We start from the raw sequence: 20,149 nt of genomic DNA, 5'->3' as shown, positions 1-20,149 counted from the left end.
TTCTTCCCTACAATTACCTTTATCTATATATACAAGTTTAAAAGGGAAATTCATTTAGTCGCGTGTTAAGTGTTCGCGCCCATCACGTGTTAATTTTGCTTATCATGTCTATACGTGCTCCTGTTTTACGCACAATTCCGTTGTAAAAGTCGTGATGCGGCATTCGTACGAAAAATCTTGCTGCTTTTACACGCGGTAAGTGTATGTGATAATGGGGAATCGGCCAGTACCCCATAAAAAGCCAAACTGATATAGGATCACAATGTAAAAGTGTATTAGTGGCTCTAATAAAAGTTTTGGGGTTCTTATATTGTGTCAAATGGCTGTTATATGAAGTTTTGTAAAACAGTCAAATAATGTTAGAAAGCTAGTGTGTTTTGGGCAAAATAAATGTTCTATTTAAATTGGGGGTGCATAAAAATGCCTATAGGTATATATTTGTGTCATTCAAAGACACTTTAAAAAAAAAACAACCTACAAAATACGCCCACCTGCAATCTTAAAAACGCCTGTCCCATTCATATAGCACCCCCATATACATCAATTACCCATTTTCCTGACATGTCATTATTGGCCAAATTAAGTTAAATAAAAACTTCTTTCTGCCTAGTCATTAATGTCCTAGTGGTTCTGAACCAAGGACCTGGTTCAGACCTGGACACTAAGCCGCGAACACACGCTATGGCCAATAGTGGCCCGTCTGTGCATGCGTCAATATGCGCATGTGTGCTCGTAGTACACAGACTGGATGCTACTTTGAGTGACAGATTGCGCCATTTGTGGGTAGTAACAGGGGAAGGTGCTTGTAAACAGGGGAGTGGTGCTGCGAACGCAGGCGTGTCTGGGCGTCAAAACGGCGTTTTATGGGTGTGCATAATTATCATGGAAGCTCATTGTACACATCACTTTGTTGTATTTCAGCCTGCAGTGATCGCAGTGCTTGTGGTGGGGTAGGGTCAACCTCAAGGGCTGCGAGCATCTCCGATGGTTCTCGATGGTTCGGATTAATCATACACTTCCTGGAGATGACGTGTGTTAATAAAGAAAAGTGGGCGTCATTACACCAGTGTGCGTTCGCTCTGCCGTCGCTCTCTAATACATAGAGGGTGCCCTTAAGCCTTGCCGTGCTATCACGGAATTTGCATACCATGCCCCTGATGGCAGCGAAAGTGCGCTGCTTTGCGTCCGGGTCTGAATCGCCCCCCGAGTCCCAACATTTTTAGCTAACTTTTTGCTTAAGAAGGTTGTGAAATCTTTTCGCGGTAAATGGTAAGGAGAATTTGCACCCGTGAAAAGTCACAGCTCATAGGATTGCATGATAAGTACAAATTTGACGATTAGCCATTTTTCACAACAAATTCGACGATTAGCCATTTTTCACAACAATGCGGCTTATCGCGGCTAATTCAAATTACCCCTAAGGCTACACAAATGTGATAATGCCAACAGTTGTGTCACATAAGGGTGTAAACAAAGCTGTATGGCACTATTAGTCTATTACTATTGATCTCCCCAGCAATGCTGGCAGGCAGCGGTAAGAGTACTCTTACTGCTAGCGAGGCCGATGCAGGGAGCCTTTGCCCATGCGTCACCTACAGATGTATCCTCATACATTATTGCTGAAGTCATGCCAAAAAACCCTTCTCGGCCCCAAGCAAGTTGGCTTCCGCCAAATATGTCTTTTTTGCGTCTTTTTCATCCGAAAATGCGTCATAGTCGCAATCAGAGTCTGAACCTGTAAATTAAAGGCTACGATGCAGCAGCTGTGGCTGTTTTCCACGCCAAATCCTGTTGTGCTATGTATATAGACTCAGCCGCACACAGATACAGTATATAAGCGTCCCATATCGAATTAATCAGCGCAGTCTTGTGAAGCAGATTGTTGCATCCAATTGCAACTAAGACTCATTTTCGGGTGAAAAAGAAGCCTGGCGAGTGGCATAAGACCTGGCAGCTGACTTGCCCAGCATAATGAGGATAGGTGTATGAGAACACATCTGTAGCATTGCCAGGATACACATGTGCACTGCAAGATTCTATGCAACAACAACAACATACGGGGAAAAATACGAGAAATATAAAATTCCATTTATTTAAAAAGAAAGCAATACTTTATTCTACTAAAAAGTATTTTTGACATAATTGATCTACATTGCTGCCATCCTGAGATGGCAACAGTGGTTGAAGGATAGTGGCAGTACTTGTTAAATTGGCAGTATCTAGCTTCCTGCTGTATAAGATAGGGCTTTTGGAGCTTGATAAATAGTCCTCTCAATTTCACCCAAAAGCCAAAAGCTTTGCAGAAAGGCAGCATCCGCTTTGCTATCTCACAGTGGGACAAAGTAAAGATTGACAGCTATCTCCTGAAAAAATGGTGCCCTATTTGTATGGGTTGACTTGTGACCCTGTGTATTTTGCAAATGAGTGGGCATACATTTGGTTTCTAAAAGAGCAGCACCACATGGTGCACCTTTATTTTAAAGGAGTGTAGGGAAACTCCTATGCCCCTTCTAAAAAAACTTTTTTTTTTAAAGAAAATATATATTGAGAGATACCCTAATTTAAATGAGAGGCATGGCACATTTGAGCTTTACTTTTCAAGAAAAAGCACTGCATGCCAAGCAATGGATTAATGCTGTCTAATATTAGCTACTGTGGTTACTCTGGGTAACAGACACTTATGCAGCAGCAGGTGTGTCTGACTCAGGGGCACCAAGAGCTGTATGGGACCTGGGTACTGGGGGGCAAATCGGGGAGGAGTGGCCACGTCCCCTCCCCCCAAAAAATAAGGAAAAAATATTTGTCCCCCTCAGCAGCTGACCCGAGCTCCCATCAGCCCCTCCAACAAACCTGGGCCCGGGTAATCAGTAGAGATGAGCTGTTTAGTTTTGCTGAAAACCAAACACACACAAACTTTGGGTTTCCAAGTTGAACCGAGTACCGGCGATGATCACTTTTGAGTTTTGAGTGCCGACTTGGGTCTTCTCACAAGTTCGAAAGTCGGATCTAATAACCAGATCTTGAATATTTTGAACTGCATTTAAGTCCCTCCCTCATGATTTCAGGAGCTGTGAGGTGGTCAAAATTTACTGTAAATGAACGTTGATGTTAATAATATTATAGGATTAAAAACATGTCCAAATTACATGATTTTAGCAGTTTTTTAATTTTTTTAAGACATCCATAACCATAATCAAAACCGAAACCAAACACTTGAGAGGGATTTTGCCAAAACCAAAACTCGAAGATTTAGAACCAAAACTAAAACACCGGGATCTGCGCACATCTCTAGTAATCAGTAGTCGCCCCCCATCCTTCTCGGCACCCATGGTCTTACACACACCCTCACCTGTTTTATTTTATTCTGTGTTACCTTCTATGTAAGTATGGGCTCACTGCAGACATGATTAAAACAATAGCTGCTCCGGTCAGGATACATTCAGCATGATGATGTAACAAAAAGGCATATAGGGGCTGATGCAGCGTTACTGGTAAAATAGGAGTAAATGATAAAAGAGCACAGAAAATCCGGAATTTCCACAAGCAGAGCTGTACACATCTCAGTATGCATCCGTCTTCTCATCGGCAACATATACTCCTGGTTACAATAAGCCATCAGCAGAAGTGAGTATTGGAATCTGTAAAACAACAGGCTCTTGTGCGTGTTTGTATAGGTCTGCATGAGCTGCATTTGCAATAACACGAATGACTGTACTCGGCTTGCATTAGAACGCCCCCTCACACCTCTCCAGAATCATGCAAATCATCTTATACCTGCACTCACTTTCTGGGCATACACAGACAAACTTTGGGCCTGATTCAAAGATGGACGTTATTGCACAGTTGCTGCAACTTTGTATGCGGCGTCTGCATAATATGCTAATATCGCTGGAAGCTTCTTGTGTACATAGATGCCTCCTGGCGATTTCTCTGTTCCGCTGCTGCCTCCAAAGACACAGCATCATATCATCTATGTGAACATCTTCCATCTGAGTAACCCCCATGTTACTCAGGATGGTCAGTATTGTCATGCTGGCTGGGCCAGGGAAGCTGCGTTAGAAGACGCAGACACTGGCCTTGGCATGCCTCGAAAATGTGGCCGTCACGACCCTGTATTTGAGAACGCTGGCCTTTGCTGCAATGTCAACGCCACCAAATGGCCGCAGCATGTCAATCATCACACCATCAGAGATGTACGTAAAGAGCAATATCACACAAGATACACTTATTTTACATCTATCTCGATTTGCAATTATTAGCATCTACTCTTATTATTTAGACTTTGTGAGCTAATATTTATTGAAGTTAACTATATACAATGCACAAATGTACATTATAAATTCAGTTCAGTAAAACATCACATGACGGGTGTTTTACATAGTATACATAGTGTTTTACATAGTATTTGATGTGTTCAGATACCCCTGCTCAGCAGAAAGAGTAAGCAAACCTCCCGGATGTGAAGTGGGTGGGGCCTTAATGATGTGATACTCGTTATCAGACGCAGTGCTGGGCGGTGCCTGATCATGCAAGTTTCCTCACTAGCCCCCCCCCCCCCACATGCTATGATGTGAATGATGTTCTCGTGCAGCGGGGACGGGGCCTGAGGTAAAAGTAGACGACTAAGTGTATTTTACTAGAATAATCATTGCATGCGTTGTGTGATCTTATTGAAGGCTCCATTTTCTCCAACAGGACTGTATTTCAAAAGCCTGAAAACTATATATTTCACAGAATAGTACAGTAAAAAAATAAATAAACAAATAAATAAACAAATAGTAACAATATTACATTTACAGAATGTACATCTATATTTGAAAGTATGGACCAAGCTTAATTAAAATAAGATGACTTTTGAGCTTACTTATATATATATGTTACTACCTGAACCATGAAGTACTGACAACGCAGCCTACGTAAATGCTAGTCCCATGCTGACCAAGTGTTAGACGGTAATATAACTCCCCTATTAGCAGTATATCATGCTCAGATGACAGGCTGCCAGTGGAGTCACCTCTATGACACCCAAGTAAGTCAGGTTTTTATAGAACTTGGAATAAGCTTTCACTTGCACAACACTTCTGTGAGTTCAGATTACTCATAATTACTCCTGAGTGGAAAAGATCTATGAAAGTGTTTACTGTCATAAAAGGTGGCATGCACTTATTTCACTTATCACATACCTAATATAATATCGAACTTCATTATAAAGGTAGCTTGTATTACATGAGATGCATGCCTTTGTGTATATGGTGGGAACTAGTTGTTTGGCTTTAACAAATAAATTCTTGAAATTTTATTATGAATTACATTATCTTAAAATGCATCCAAAGCCTACAGAATAAATAAAAATGTTTCTTCTAGCACCATCTTCATCTTTCTCTCAGGTATTATTTCTGCTTTGTAATTTACATAAATCCAGCATGATCAACAACATAAAAAAAGATAATCATAATTCTCACAATCTGAAACTCGCACATAGTAATAGTTCATTTAGACCTCCTGCCCCTCTAGAACCCATATAAGCACATGTCAGGCAGGATGATCACTCATGTCACAGAGGGGACTGGGGGTACACACCTGCTTTCTAGTTGTACAGTATTACAGCTAAATAAAACCAATTATGTGTAAACCATATAAAGGAAATGACTATCTCAGGAAATGAGGACATGTGTGAGAGTGGCACTAGCGTTTATTTATACTTAAAGTATACCTGGCTGTCACTTAAAGACAGTGTATATAGAATTGTTGTGCTGTAGTTACTTATGCAAAAGTAACATTATTACTGTAACATGAGGTCTTCTGCCTTTTGCCTAGTTATGTAAAATACTGCATTCTACTGAATAAGTCAAGCTCACAAAATTGTTGGGTGCTGTATTTAAATGGCTACACCATACGTCCCAACATTTGAATTTGGGGATAAATGGTGCATGCACAAGGAGGTATGGTCACAATCCCCAATGTTTGTGGTCAGCATTTCCGACCACAGAGCAGCTCCCCCCTCCTCTCAAAAGTCCCCTTCAATACCGCACAAAGAGAAACAGAGATAAAGCTAAGCGCTGTTGGACAGTACCTCAATTGGTATCTATGGGCCTGATTCAGAGATGGACACTATTGCACAGCTGCTGCGACTATGTACGCAGAGTCAGTACAATAATATGCTAATGCCGTAGAAGGTGTCTGCCGGCTTCTGTGATCCGCTTCTGCGTCCGAGGACGCAGCATCGGATCACTCTGCCTGAACATCGGTCATCTCAGTAACCTTCAAGTTATCCAGGATGGCTGGTGTTTCCATGCAGCTGAAGCCATTGAAGCTGTGTACAAGGACGCAGCTACTGGCTTTAACGCGCCCAAAAAACGGGGCTGACTCGCCTCCATTTTTGGGATGAGGCTGTTCTTGCTCCGCCTCCACATCCGCATCCGGGCACTGCGAGCTAACGAGTAAAATGAGATCTAAACATGTGCAGTACACAGATCATGTGCATGCATATCTCTACAAACGTCAGGTCCTATACCATCTAAATCGTGACAGTTATGAGGTATGATTACACGCTAAGATAAAGTCCTGCCCAGTTGTATCACATAACTTTTTCTTGTCTGATCATATTCCAGAATTTAGGTGAAGTATTAAAGTTTTATGTAAGCTGTGCATTGAAATGTAAATGCAACGCCAGACTTGGCTGCTATGAATTAATGGATTTTCATTATTATATGGAATACCATTAAAAACCATTTGTAATTCTTTAAGTGACACATACAGAAGTTATTTAATACTAACTCATAACCTACCTTGTGTGGGTCACGGGCCCCGCTGGTCTTTCTGGTCTTTTTGGCGGGAGTGTGCCAGATCTATTGGAAGAGTTAGCCTTGGGAGGGCGGGGTTTCTTTGGAGGTATAGCGGGAACAGAGTGCTTCAGTGAGCTTTCTACTTTGTGGTCTCTCTCGGGCCTCTCTGTAATAGGAGATCAACAGTTATTAGCCCTATCATTTCAGATATATAATAAAAACAGAAGACTCTTTAGTCCCCACCACTTCAAAACAGGGCTAAATATTTATTGCAACATATGCTGTAGGAATACTCAAAATTAACTATGGAAACTGTATAATGAAATGCTGTGAAGACCACAGTCCATGATGTCAGAATTCGGCAAGAGATTTAATTTAAAATAAAACATTACTCGCAACTGGACGGGGCAAGGAGTCTGTGAGTGTGTATGAGAATGAGCACATTTCAGTGGGAGGGCCGAATATGTGCCCACACTCTCCGACCTATTCAGGAACAGGACTAACAGCAGTCATACTCTATTGTTAGTTTACAAGCACATAATAAATCGTCACGTTCAAAGACCGTGTATTAATGAAGTCACATAAAATGTACAATAAAACTGTGCCTTTGAATGTTTCATAATCTGTGCTATGGCCACCACAACTTACTGCATCACATGGTAATACACCGCTGATGGATGTACAATCACTAATGAGTATGTAGCCTTACACGTCTCATTGCCATGATAGGATCTCATCTCATGATGAGAACAAAGATGATCCAATGGCAATGGACATCCTTATTTGTAATAATATTTAGTCAGAAAGGGACATTCTTAAATGTGTAAATGTCAGGTGCTATTTTGTGTAAATGCTCTTGTTTTTACAGGTAACAGCAAGAGTCTATGGGCAAAGTTGGTGGCATCATTGGGGTTGCAAAAATGTGCTGCGTCCTATAGGGGCAATTTGGTGATCAGCAGTATACTGTATATGGGTTGGGTACGGGATACTGCTGTCGGGATTCTGGCGCCAGTATTCTAAATGCCACCATCCCGACCGCCAGGATGCTAACTACATCCCCTGTATATGAGTTACTTATAGTTACTTTAGTACTTGAAAAACCAAGACTTCAATTTGCAAGAAAGGATTATTGAAATGTGCTGTGAGAGTGGAAATTAGGGAGGTGTTTCCGTCACATAAGTAATGGGCAAAGCTTTTCATGCCCCAGAAAAGGACATTTCTGTCACTGGTCAGAGATGCTGTAAATCCAGCCTATAAACTAGACTACAGTTTCACTCTTGCAGTACAATACATTTCATGCGCACTTGTAGTAATGTAATAATTGTAATAAAAACTTTTTAATGAAGAAATAAATACATGTAATAAAGACAGTCTCAATGATTTATCACTCTTGTGATTACTGTAATTTAAGATAAAACTGCAGTTATTTAGAAGAACATTGGAAAAGTTTAAAATCATGAAGGAATTAGTCCTATAGTACTGTAGAAGTAGGTTGGACCCTGTACATGGTGGAACAGTAAAAACATCACATTGTTTTCCTGAAGCTCTGCAAGACTGGGTATGTAGGCGTCCATTGATTTTACCTGGGGTGTTTCCATAGACAAGCAAGTGGCCATGTAGCTTATAATGACAGACAATTAAGCTCTCATGTACAAAGTGTGGGACTCCATTTTTTGTGATTCATAAATGAACCTTAGATACTGTCATTGAATGAGAGCCTTTCAGAGAAACTCGGCACACAAGGCATGATTTAGAGTTGGACCCAAGTCTAACTACTGGTCATAATAATCTGCACGCACTGGCATACACATGCAGTCCGTGGCTGCAGGGCTTGCCGAGACATGTTGTTTTACAAACACCTGGTTTGGGTTGGCACTCTGCAGGGTACCCAACATTCACTGGACCCCTGCATTAGCGGTGACCAGCCTAGGGTACAACACTGTGGTGGTTCAATTCTTTACGGGAGAGCCACACTTTATTTATTATGACTCATTATAAAACGGCATTCAATGTCACTGTCTAGTTGACGATGGTGACTGCCTGGTCTTAACTGTGTATTAGTGTTAGTGGGGCTGAGTTTAAATGCATTTGAGTAAAAGATGCATCTACTGTATAAAATGTTATCCCAAAAATTAACCCATACATAATTGCATGCAGTTGCAAAGTTGAATGAATCACAAGATGCACCAGTAGCTTATGTGCTAGGTTTAAGTCAAGCGTACATCAGATATACTTACACAAAATTCTGTTTTATTTGCTAGCGATGTACGTATTCACTATTAAGTGTGAATTAAATAATTAAAACCTCTAAGTCACACACCCTTGAATGAATAAACAAACCAACATAAACACTCGCTAAATTACTCTTCAAAATCTTATATGCATTAACAATAAAGAAAGCACCTATCAGCTTCAGAGATGATTCTGCAATCATCCAATCAAAGTGATTAGTGAGTGCTGATGACTACCATCATCATGAGTGTGTATGCACCATCTACAAGGCACCCGTAATTGACACAGCTATTGACAGGCCTATGCATCTCTGTGTGGGTATACAATTACATACTCTTATTGTACATGGCCTACGCTAGACAACCCCTTCCCTCCCCTGTCCTGCCTCTCCATCAGTATATGGACATATGTGTGCAGCTTGCTTTCTGGGTATATGTAGAACCAATGCTGCCATTTTGGGGTCATACATTTACTTTTAAGACTGCGATGCAAAATTGCACCCTACTCAAAATAAAGTCTGCAGTCTATAAATGATTTTATAAACAACATGAATGTTCAGGCATGCAAGCAAATAAAGACAGTACAGCTCAGCCTCTATTATAAAATATCAATATTGCTTGAGACTCTTTATAAAGATAACATCTCAGTCATATGAGCTTTTGGTTTTTAAATGACAAAGTTATTGTGTGTGGGTTTTTTTGCCGATTTTTTTTATCTCTCTGCATTACTTGTAGAACATGTTCCTTCATTATGCCTACACTTTCTCCTGTGTTTTATTGTATCTTTGTGTCCCAGAATCCTTTTAGGTCAATTAATAGTTAATCAATAGAAAGTAGATAGAAAACACATAAAAGTGTTGCTTGGTGGTTTGCCCTTTGTAGGAAGTAATGGAAATAAGACACAAGATTATTGGGACAAAAGTGCATATTTTGCAAAAATGCAACAGATGTACATAAGACACATTAATAATAGTTCATCTGTCCTGCATAATTGATTTTAATGTATTGTGCTTGTCCATGCGTCTTTTGCTTTATTGTAAGTGTGATATACTAAGGGGTCGATCCAATTAGACGCGAAGGGTGCGAGTTGCCGTTGCAATGGCGTTAAAACGCCGGCAACGGACCGGCATGTCGCACCCTTCGCGGCCCGCTATGAGCCCAAATTCGCGGAATTTTGCTCGCAGCCATCCGTGAATTCGGGCTGCCGTAAAGTGCGTCCACTGCCGCGATGACTCGCGCCGGCGAGATCATCGCGGCTAATTGGATCGACCCCTAAGTATCAATAAACAGATATAGCGCACTTACCTTTCTCCTCTGGCCTCTGTGGGAGGGTTTCCGGCCTCTCTGGAGGGATCTTCCTGATGTCTTGCTTTCTGTCTGACGTGCCTGTTGCAGTAAAAAACAATATAGGATAACTTGCGTGAGCGTAAACTTCAGCGTAATGCAGAGGAATACAGTATTCTGGACACAACTCAGGGATTATAGACATGCATCGCACATCGCACATCTTTCCCCATACAATGCAAATGTAAAGCTGATTAATCAGAACACCTTTGGGATTATCTTCTCTAGCACGACATAAAGGCTATTTAAGATTTATATATGCAATACAGACATTTATATATTGTGTCCCTTTTCTGTCCCATCTCTGCAAGGAATTTGTGACCCTTGTAAAACAAAGCTGTATGGCCAGTGGTCTGCTCACATACTGTATGTATACAGGAATATTATGTAATCCCAGGTCAGACAAGGTATGATGATCCAGCACTTTCCTGTGTTAAACTCCCTCATTACAGTACGTTAATCCAAATGAAAAACAGATGCACTGGAAATACCTCATTATCTCACTCATGATTTTGAATTAATTAACATTGTTTAATTTGTCAGATAATTGTGTTTTGATTTTATTTTTTAGAAGACTGATTTGTGAAAATAAAATGTAATCTGTCCTTGCTTGCACTCAGTCATGTATGCATGTAGGCTTTTCAGGCTTTGCGGTAATATGCACATATCTTTTATTCATTTTTATGAACCTTTCTGCTATTAGAAACAGCTGTGTTTCCTAGCTGTTATCCATTGTAATGATACACATTTGGACAAACCCTCTGTGTTATTATTAGATGTTGTTCTTGGGGCTGCCTGAGTTTATTTTCTCCCTCTTTCCTCCTGTCTCTCTTCAGTGCCCCAATCTTTTTCTCCCCCTTGTCCTCTCTCTCCCTCTCTTACTCCTTCTATCTCTTCCCCCTCTTCTGCCTTCTCTCTTAAATTAATTTTAATTAGGAAAGCTGCCCGTAAGAACTAATTTCCTCCAAGACGACACACAATGAGATGTGAAACTTAGTAATACTGTAGCTAGGAGAACATCATTGGTGTATAAGGCCAATTTGTGTTCAGTAGGGCCAGCTGTTATACCAGAAATATCTGGGTTAAGGTGGAGAATGGCAGCCAGTGGCTCCATGGCAGGTTGACGGCAAAGAGAACAGGTGACAAGGGTCAACCCTGCCTAGTTCCATTCTTGATCGAGAAAGTGGAACATGCACATCCAATGGCCAATATCTAAGAAATGAGATTATAGTATATTGCCGCAATTCTTCTGGAAAAGGAGCCAGAGAGGCCCATTGCATGCAATCTGTTATGCAAGAAAGTTAAAGCAAGGCAGTCAAAAGACTTCTCTATGTCGAGGGCCAGCACCAGAGCAGAGACTAATGATTTACTGGCTACATTAATTCAATCAATAGTTTTCCTGGTGTTGTCAGGGATAAAGCCACACACAATTTGGAAATTGACATGCTCTTTCGGAAGGGTCCTAACTACTTCTCCTTGATTGGTCCATTTAGATGTCATCTAGCTAGAATATGACTGGCTCTTCGGATTGGCCTTTTAGATGTAAATCAATTGAAGGTTGATTTCGATTGACCGTCCCAAGGCATACAGTAGCATTCATGGGAAAATCAGATAGGATGATATGTGAACAAGCCCATATATGTGAGTAACAAGCATCATACACACACATGAAGCCCCTTTATAAAAATAAAAAAATTATGCGCATATTCATATTCTATTTTCTGCTCTCTCATCTGCGCAACAGTGATTTCCATTACATGTTCGTTAACACCAGAGGCCACCACTGACAACAGGCACAAACAGCAGAAGCACCTTTCTGCACTCCTTTCCTTTCAGCACCTCCCTTCGGTTCTCTCACCCACAGCCCATTGCCAAGGGCAAACTGTGAAGATAGCAGAAATTGGTAGTGATACAGTGCTGGATACTTAATTTTTTCTCTTTCCTGACTGCACACACATATCCAGAAACATTTGCTTGATACATGGGCTCACAATGAATGACATTTCTTTATCAACTGATGTTTTGTATCCTGCTATTTACTTCTCTCATAAAACGACTGACAGAGCCACTGGAAGGTACTTGCAGTTTTGCTGCACACATCCTTGTTGCGTTGGTTCCTTAGTGCATGAAGTTATAGCTTTTGGGAAGTGCTGATGCGTTGCACTCAGCAAAGCTATAGAGTGATTTAAAGTCTCAAAGCTTTTTTCTCCTTAGGTTCCATGCTTATGAGGACACGGTGGACTTTCCAAATGATGGTTGGGAGAGTGTGAGAGATCGAATTATGAACTCCCAAGATCCTCCAAGAGAGCTGGGTTCTGTCTTCTCTCTCAAAGAAAATACTTTATTAGAGACAACGTTGCCACCAAAGAACTAGTGACTTGAAGTCTACATTTAAGGGAAACACTGTGTAATCGGTCGAGAAAACAGGGGAGACATCAGCCAATTGCAGATTTTTTTATTGTGGTTTGGTCCACAAGAAGAATAAACAGTATTTGATAAATAGATATGATGTCACACTGAGAAGTGGATATAGACATTTGCTGAGGAATATAAAACATGCCAGGACAATGTTAAAGTCTCCTCACACAATGATCTAGCCCCTAGAAATAATTTGTAAAAATAATTCCTTAAGAAAGTCCCCTTTGTCTCACATTAGGGGCCTATATTGAGGTAATGGTGAAAGGTGTTGGCTGCAGAAGCCCAGACAAAGTTCATTTGCCATGTTAATCTAGGAAAGAAAAGTCAATAGGGAGGGGGTGGAGTGAGGTTTTAAGATGGCAGTACCCAGCTATTGCGGTCTGAGGGAAAGCTTTATTAACATGGCTGGAGTGGCAATGTGTAAAAAGGGAATTCCTGGAATAATTATGTGTGCTTTATAGCATTAAAAAGTATTGGATAGCCATGGTGCGCTTTTAACGGGACATTTAACCTATCCACATTAAAAGAGTGCACTCTATGGTTCATGGGAGTGGTATGTTAAATTTGTAGGCAGTAGGCGGGGCATGTTAGTTAAAATAAGACACATAGGGGTATATCCAATTAGCCTGGGGTTTAAGACAAACAGATCATCACAAACACACAAGTATTTTTTTTATATTTTTTACGTACAGTCAGGTGCATAAATATTGGGACATTGACAGAATTTTCATATTTTGGCCTCTATTCACCACCACAATGGCTTTGAAATGAAACAAACAAGATGTGCTTTAACTGCAGACTTTCAGATTTAATTTGAGGGTAATTACATCCAAATCAGGTGAATGGTGTAGGAATTACAATGGTTTCTGTATGTGCCTCCCACTTTTTAAGGGGCCAAAAGTAATGGGACTATCAACTCAAAAGCTATTTCATGGACAGGTGTGGGCTATTCCCTCGTTATTTCATTATCAATTAAGCAGGTAAAAGGTCTGGAGGTGATTCTAGGTGTGACATTTGCATTTGGAATCAGTTGCTGTGGACTCTCAGCAACACCAAAAGACCCGGAAGACCACGGAAAACAACTGTGGTGGATGACAGAAGAATTATTTCCCTGGTGAAGAAAAACCCCTCAACAACAGTTGGCCAAATCAAGAACACTCTCCAGGAGAAAGCCACTGGTGGTGGTGAATAGAGGCCAAAATATGAAAATTCTGTCAATGTCCCAATACTTATGCACCTGACTGTATGTTTTTATTTTGTTATTTTTTTTGTTTTATCGTTTATTAGATTTATAGAAATAAACAGCATAAACAGTATGGCATCTCAACAAATGTAAAATCTAGAGAAAAACATTTAGCCATATAAAAAAAAATAATAGCACATATTTAGAGAGACCATATAGTCACAGTCTGTAATAAAAAACAAATCACATGGAAGTAGAAAATAAGCACAATAAACAACATAATAAAAGTTCCTCAACAATATAGAAATTGAAAGGAACAACATCCTAAATTTCAATAGAAATACTGAAAATAATTTTTGGAAAAAAAAAAAGAAAAAAAAAGTAGAGCAGTAGGGCAATCGGCAAAAGGGAAAAAATGGGGAAGGGAAGGAAGGAGTATAAGCGAGCTGGGAAAACAGAAATAAAAAATAAACAGGAGTAAAATTTGGGATCACAGTTCACGTGAGGCCAGGAAGGGTAACCGCTTGGGAGGAGTACCAAGGGGACCAAATTGAGTGAAACTTCTCCACTGTATTATTGAAAAGATTAGTAGTGTACGCCATCTTAGATATAAGCCCGATTCTATTCAAGAGTTCTTGACTAGTTGGAGTATCAGGTTTTTTCCAATTACGTATTTATTGATATTTGGCTGCACAGGAGATGTGAAGGATCAATTTGTTTTAGAAGTCTGGTCAACCGGGGCACAAAGTAACAAGTTGACAGAGGAGAGAGAAAAATGTAGGGTTACAACTGATGATATAAGGGAGCGGACCATATTCCAGCATGGGATAATTTTTGGCCAGGTCCACCAAGTATGAAAAAATGTGGCAGTTTGGCCGCAGTGTCTCCAACACAGGTTAGAAATATTAGAAAACATTTGATGAAGGCATTCTGGGACAAGATACCATCTAGTAAAAACTTTATATGAAGAGAACATTTGGAAACAGCGAGACGTATTATTTCCCAAGTATCGTCGCCCAATGGTTGTCCCAAATCTGCTTCCCATGCTAGTTCATGTATAGATAGTGAGGGGGATTCCAGTGTCAAAACAGAGTGGTAAAGAAAGGATATAGTACCCCTATCAGCAGGACGGTAAATGCAAAGCCTTTCTATAGAAGAAGGAGTGTCGAAAGAGTTGAGGTAACAAAATGGCAAATTTGTAAATATTGATAGTGAGAGGAGCCGTGGATGCCATGTTTCTCCTGGAAATCACCAAAAGTTTGTGGGGCAAATTGTCCCACAATGTGACGAAAGCGTGTTATACCAGCCGCCGACCAGAGAGATGCCATGGCAGATGAGATACCCGATGGAAAGGAGGGATTGCACCATAAAGGGGTTTGAGGTGAAGGGTATGTGGAAAGAGCAAATTTTTTGTTAAGTGTCCCATACAGAGAGTGTCAAAGCTATTGCTGGAGTCGAGAGGACAGCCCTAGGTCAGTGTTTGTGTGGTAGCCAAGGTAAGTAAGAAATGGAGTCCACCCCCACTAGAGCACTCTCTAGGTCAACCCAATGTTTAGTCAAAGTAGGGTCGTGCCAAGCAACCATTTGACTTAAACGTGAGGCATTATAGTACTGTAGGAGTATAGGCAACCCCAATCCCCCACCAGATGATCGCCTAGCCAAGACATCCCTCCATATACGAGATTTTTTATAATTCCAAAAACAAAGATTAGAGTTGATTAAGAACTCGGGTTGGTACCGCAACCGGGAGCGTCTGAAACAAATACTTCATTTATTTTTTTTAATGAACTAGTAAATTGAACTTTTTTCCAATGTAAAAGAGAACCTTGATCAATAAGATCTGCATAAAGGCTCCTGTCTGTACATGGCATGGTGCCTGTTGTAGAGATGTGTTACTATTTCTAGCTCTGTGTACAGACGTCAAGCTTGTTTTTGACTGAAATTTCAACCACTGTTGGATCCTGATTTTTGCACCTGTACGAACTACTTCACCTGTTAAATACTCTCTGGTTCTGACAAAGCATTCCCTATCTTTTTTATGTCTATTGTTAATTATAAGATGGAGCAGTCAGGGGTGGCTTAAGAGAGGAGAGGGCTCACGTGCAGACTCTCTGTCAGTGCAGTAGACTCTGGATTCATGGCAGAATTTAGTGTGCATACGCAGCTTTCTGGGAAAATAGCGCCCGTGCCTTATACCCGGGGGCATCTCTACTGCGTATGCGCAAATCACAGGGTAAATGGCTGCCGCACCGACAAAGCAGGACACCGGAAACTGCGGAAGTAAGTATATCTATATATGGGTGCAGGGTGTGAGGTGTCAGTTAAAATATGATGTAGACATATGAAACTCTGACATTCTGCACAGATCAGCAGCAGAGGGTTAGTGTTAGGTGGGGTGGTTTGGGTTAGGCTACAGGAGTGGAGGTTAGGGTTAAGCACTAGAGGGAGGCTTAGGCTACAGGAGGGGAGGTTAGGGTTAAGCACTAGGGGGAGGGTTAGTGTTAAGTGGGGGGTTAGGGTTAGGCTACAGGAGGGGAGGTTAGAGTTAAGCACTAGAGGGAGGGTTAGGCTACAGGAGGGGAGGTTCGTGTTAGGCACTAGAGGGAGGATTAAGCTACAGGAGGGGAGGTTAGGGTTAGGCACTAGAGGGAGGGTTAGGGTTAGGCTACAGGAGGGGAGGTTAGGGTTAGGCACTAGAGGGAGGGTTAGGGTTAGGCTACAGGAGGGGAGGTTAGGGCAGGGGTAGGAATAGGAATTAAGGCTAGCAATCCTCACACCTGAAGTGCCTCTGGATCTATTAGAAGTCCTCATCAGTTGACATCCAGACCCGGAAGACATTTCTGGAGCCGCCGGGCCCGCTGTACAAGGTAAGTCACCTCTAGATCATCAGGGACATTTTATCAATTTTCTAATCTTATTGACATTTCATCAGTGTCGACATGATTAATGTCGAGTCGACATTGTGAGCATGTCAACATTACAATAGGCACTAGTAAAATAATAGTGTAGGATTAATATAGAGAAAATATACAATAAACCCGCGATCCAATTTAAATTCCACTTTTAAGAACTTACTTTCATTTAAGAGAATTATTTGACTTTTTTAATTTTATTTTGTGACTATTTCCAATTATTCTATAGATCTCAGTGGAGGAGCGCTTGTTTTGTCTATTCTGTTCTAATAGTGTAGGATTGGCACTGTGGCCAGGGCCATAACCAGGGGTGTGCAAGTGATGCCACTGCAGAGAGTGCAGAGCCCTGTGGGCAGCACGGTCGCTGCCCCTGCATCAGGAAAGCAGGGTGCCTGGAACGGTACCCTGCAGCCAGAGTCGTTGCTGCAGCGCCACCAGGAGCGGCCTTTGGACACTCCAGATATGCACAATGCAGCTTGTACAGCCCGTGGGAACATCCTTAGGCAGTGCTGTAATTCCTAGTGCTGACGGCCCCACCCCCTTGGCATGACTGGCACAGGGCACTGTTACAGCACTGACTGTGGCAGCGATCTATGCCTTATAGTCACTAGCCAATCCCTTACTGAGATCTTCTTTATAGCTCCAACAACTCACTCATACCATCTCATAGGATATCACTTTCACTCATTCATAAGCTCTCTGTCACTCTTTGCTATGTATCACTCGGAAATTTCTAACTGATATTGATATACAGTTCTATCCACTTAGCAGTTAAATACTTATGTACTTCAATATACTGTTTAATAAACTGTAAAATTAAAAATAATATTTGTTCATCTTGAAATAAATCAAGACAGCTAAATGAGATATAACAACATTTCAAACTGAAAGAAATATTTGATGTGTTATATATAAACTCTGTGTGTCATCCTTGTCCACAACTTGCACATTATAAGCCTTTCCACTAATGAAAATCTACCACTTATCAAGTACCTCGCCGTTTTGCAAAAAACATGTAAACGATATATTTGGGCGGATCATAAGCCACGTGTCAGATGTTCAATTCACAGTCTCTTGGGGTTTGGGGCTCCCAATTTTGCATTCCTACTATGCAGCTTGTTATCTTAATTATATTATATCATGGCATTCAACTCCAGGAATCAAAAAATGGGTGGACATGCCAACTCTTTATTTCATGGATGTTCACTCAGTAACTTGATTTGGCTTCCCAAAAATTGTAGACCGCCATGGCATACTTAGTCCCCACCATTAATTTCTTCCCCCAGCTCTGGGACAAATCTCGCACCACTCATGACCTTTCCTCTTTTGCATCTCCATTTACTCCAATATGGGATCATTCCCTTTTCCCCCCGGTCTGTGTTAACAAAATGGCGGCACCGTGGCATGATCGCGGAATTGATAGATTTCTTCATGCCAGAGGAAATTTGCCCCATCTTCGTTTCTGGAGTGTCAGGAGCACTTTGGCCTTCCTTCCTCGTGTCTATTCCAGTACCTACAAACCGTCAGTTTTCTCCGCTCTCAAATTAAATCTCCCTCACTAGGTTTACCTACTTCATTTGAACGTTTATGTTTATACTCAATTGGAAGGAAGGGGAATATCTCGGCAACCTATAACTTAGTTTTGGCCCCCACCTATCCCTCGCGTGAACCTCATGAATTGCTTTGGGAGTCAGACCTTGCTGCTGCCTAAGATGATGATCAGTGGGACAAAATTAGATTACGTAAGCCTCTATTAGTGTTGCTATTCGGGAAACTTGCTACAAAGTATATAGCCGTTGGTATTTGGTTCCACTAAACTTCATGCCATTTTTCCAGCCACTTCCAATATGTGCTGGAGACTTTGTGGTGAAGAAGGTACATTTTACCATATTTGGTGGACATGTCCCTCTATCCACCTCTGGAATCATGTCTGTCAAGTTATCAATCCAACCCTTGGAACTAGATTCACTTTGGAGCCTGGGACACCCCTACTAAGTGCCCCACCTACCAGTGTTTCCAAAACCCAAGACAAACTGATTACCCATATTTGTAATGCCGGCAAAACCATAATAGCCAAACATTGGAAAGATCATCACCCTCCTTCCATGGCTAAAGTCAATTATATTGCTTCCATGGAATACATTACCAGTTTACAAAACAATTTGAACGCTAAATACCACTCCATTTGGTCCCCATGGTTTCAATCTCAGTCTCTCTCTACTCCCGAGCTCCACTGATCTCCTTTTCTTGACTTTACCTCCCTCCCCCTTTTTCTTTTTGTTCTTTTTATTTTGGCATTTATTTTTGTTTTTGTATTTTACTTTATTTTCTGATTATTGTAAAAATTATGTGGTGACCTTTGGATTAATATATCTGGTTTATTTTTTGTACTGTCTATTACATTTGTAATATGTCAATTTGCCAATTGGATTTTACCTGTATTTTGGTCGCTTTTCCTCATTTGTTTTTTTGTAATGTTATATGCTGTGCTACTGTTTGTATATTATTATCTAATTTTATATGCTTAATGTACAGCTATCTGTATTTTTTTGGGTTTACCCAAATAAAAACATTAAAAAACATAAAAAAAATCTACCACTTATCAGGATTGGGCTGTTCCTAGGTTATGGTTAAAATGTGGCACTGACAGATCGAAAGAGGGCAATGTACAAATCAGGGAGAGACGCTGTCTCAGAATGGTAGAAAGTTGTTGAAAAAACAATATAACTGAGATTTCTGTGGGTGTTTGATGCGTGTTTGAGTTCAATAGCAGAGATGTTAAAGTGGAGGAGAGCTTGCACTATTTAAAAGACATAAGGCCTGATTCAGCAGTGCACACTAGATTCACGATTATCGGGAATCTGTGCATGCGCAGGACCTATTCTGCTAGTGTGCAGAATGGGTCCTGTATAGTCGCACGCAGACCCTTGAATGCCTCTGCCTGATTGGCCAGCAGAGACATTCAAGAGGCGGTGCGGGGCCGGCCGTTTTCAAGGAGTGGCCAGCCCAGGATCTGTGTTGATCAACGCAGCCAGTCTGAGTAAGCTGAGGCTTACTCAGCTATCCGGAGGCCCGGTGCCGTCCACCATCGTGACCATCAACCACCGATGGTCACCATGGTGATCCCTGCCTGCAACCTCCATCACAGTGCTGGGATCGCAAATGCAGCAAGGGGTGTCATACACCTCCTGCTGCATTTGCATAACAGCAAGGATCGTAACTGCAAAGCTGCCTGCGTGCCTTGCTGAATCAGGCCCATGTACGGGAGATGTGTTA

At 41.2% G+C, this 20,149-nt stretch overlaps 1 protein-coding gene across 2 annotated transcripts in view; it reads right to left on the bottom strand.

Annotated features, from left to right (window-relative positions):
• SH3KBP1 (SH3 domain containing kinase binding protein 1) overlaps nucleotides 1–20,149 on the bottom strand; it is a 509,392-nt gene that overhangs the window by 43,724 nt on the left and 445,519 nt on the right. For both annotated transcript variants that reach the window (XM_088451614.1, XM_088451615.1), the window contains 2 exons: nucleotides 10,322–10,402; nucleotides 6,789–6,951 (listed from right to left, as the gene is read on the bottom strand). In XM_088451614.1, coding sequence (XP_088307740.1) covers nucleotides 6,789–6,951; nucleotides 10,322–10,402 — 244 coding nt within the window. The remainder of the gene's footprint in view (nucleotides 1–6,788; nucleotides 6,952–10,321; nucleotides 10,403–20,149) is intronic.

Source organism: Taudactylus pleione, unplaced genomic scaffold (genome assembly GCF_031769625.1).
Source record: "Taudactylus pleione unplaced genomic scaffold, aTauple2 ptg000026l, whole genome shotgun sequence".
NCBI classification, from domain to species: domain Eukaryota; kingdom Metazoa; phylum Chordata; class Amphibia; order Anura; family Myobatrachidae; genus Taudactylus; species Taudactylus pleione.
Note: the sequence above shows the minus strand (reverse complement) of the source record. Positions and strands in the feature narration are given on the sequence as shown.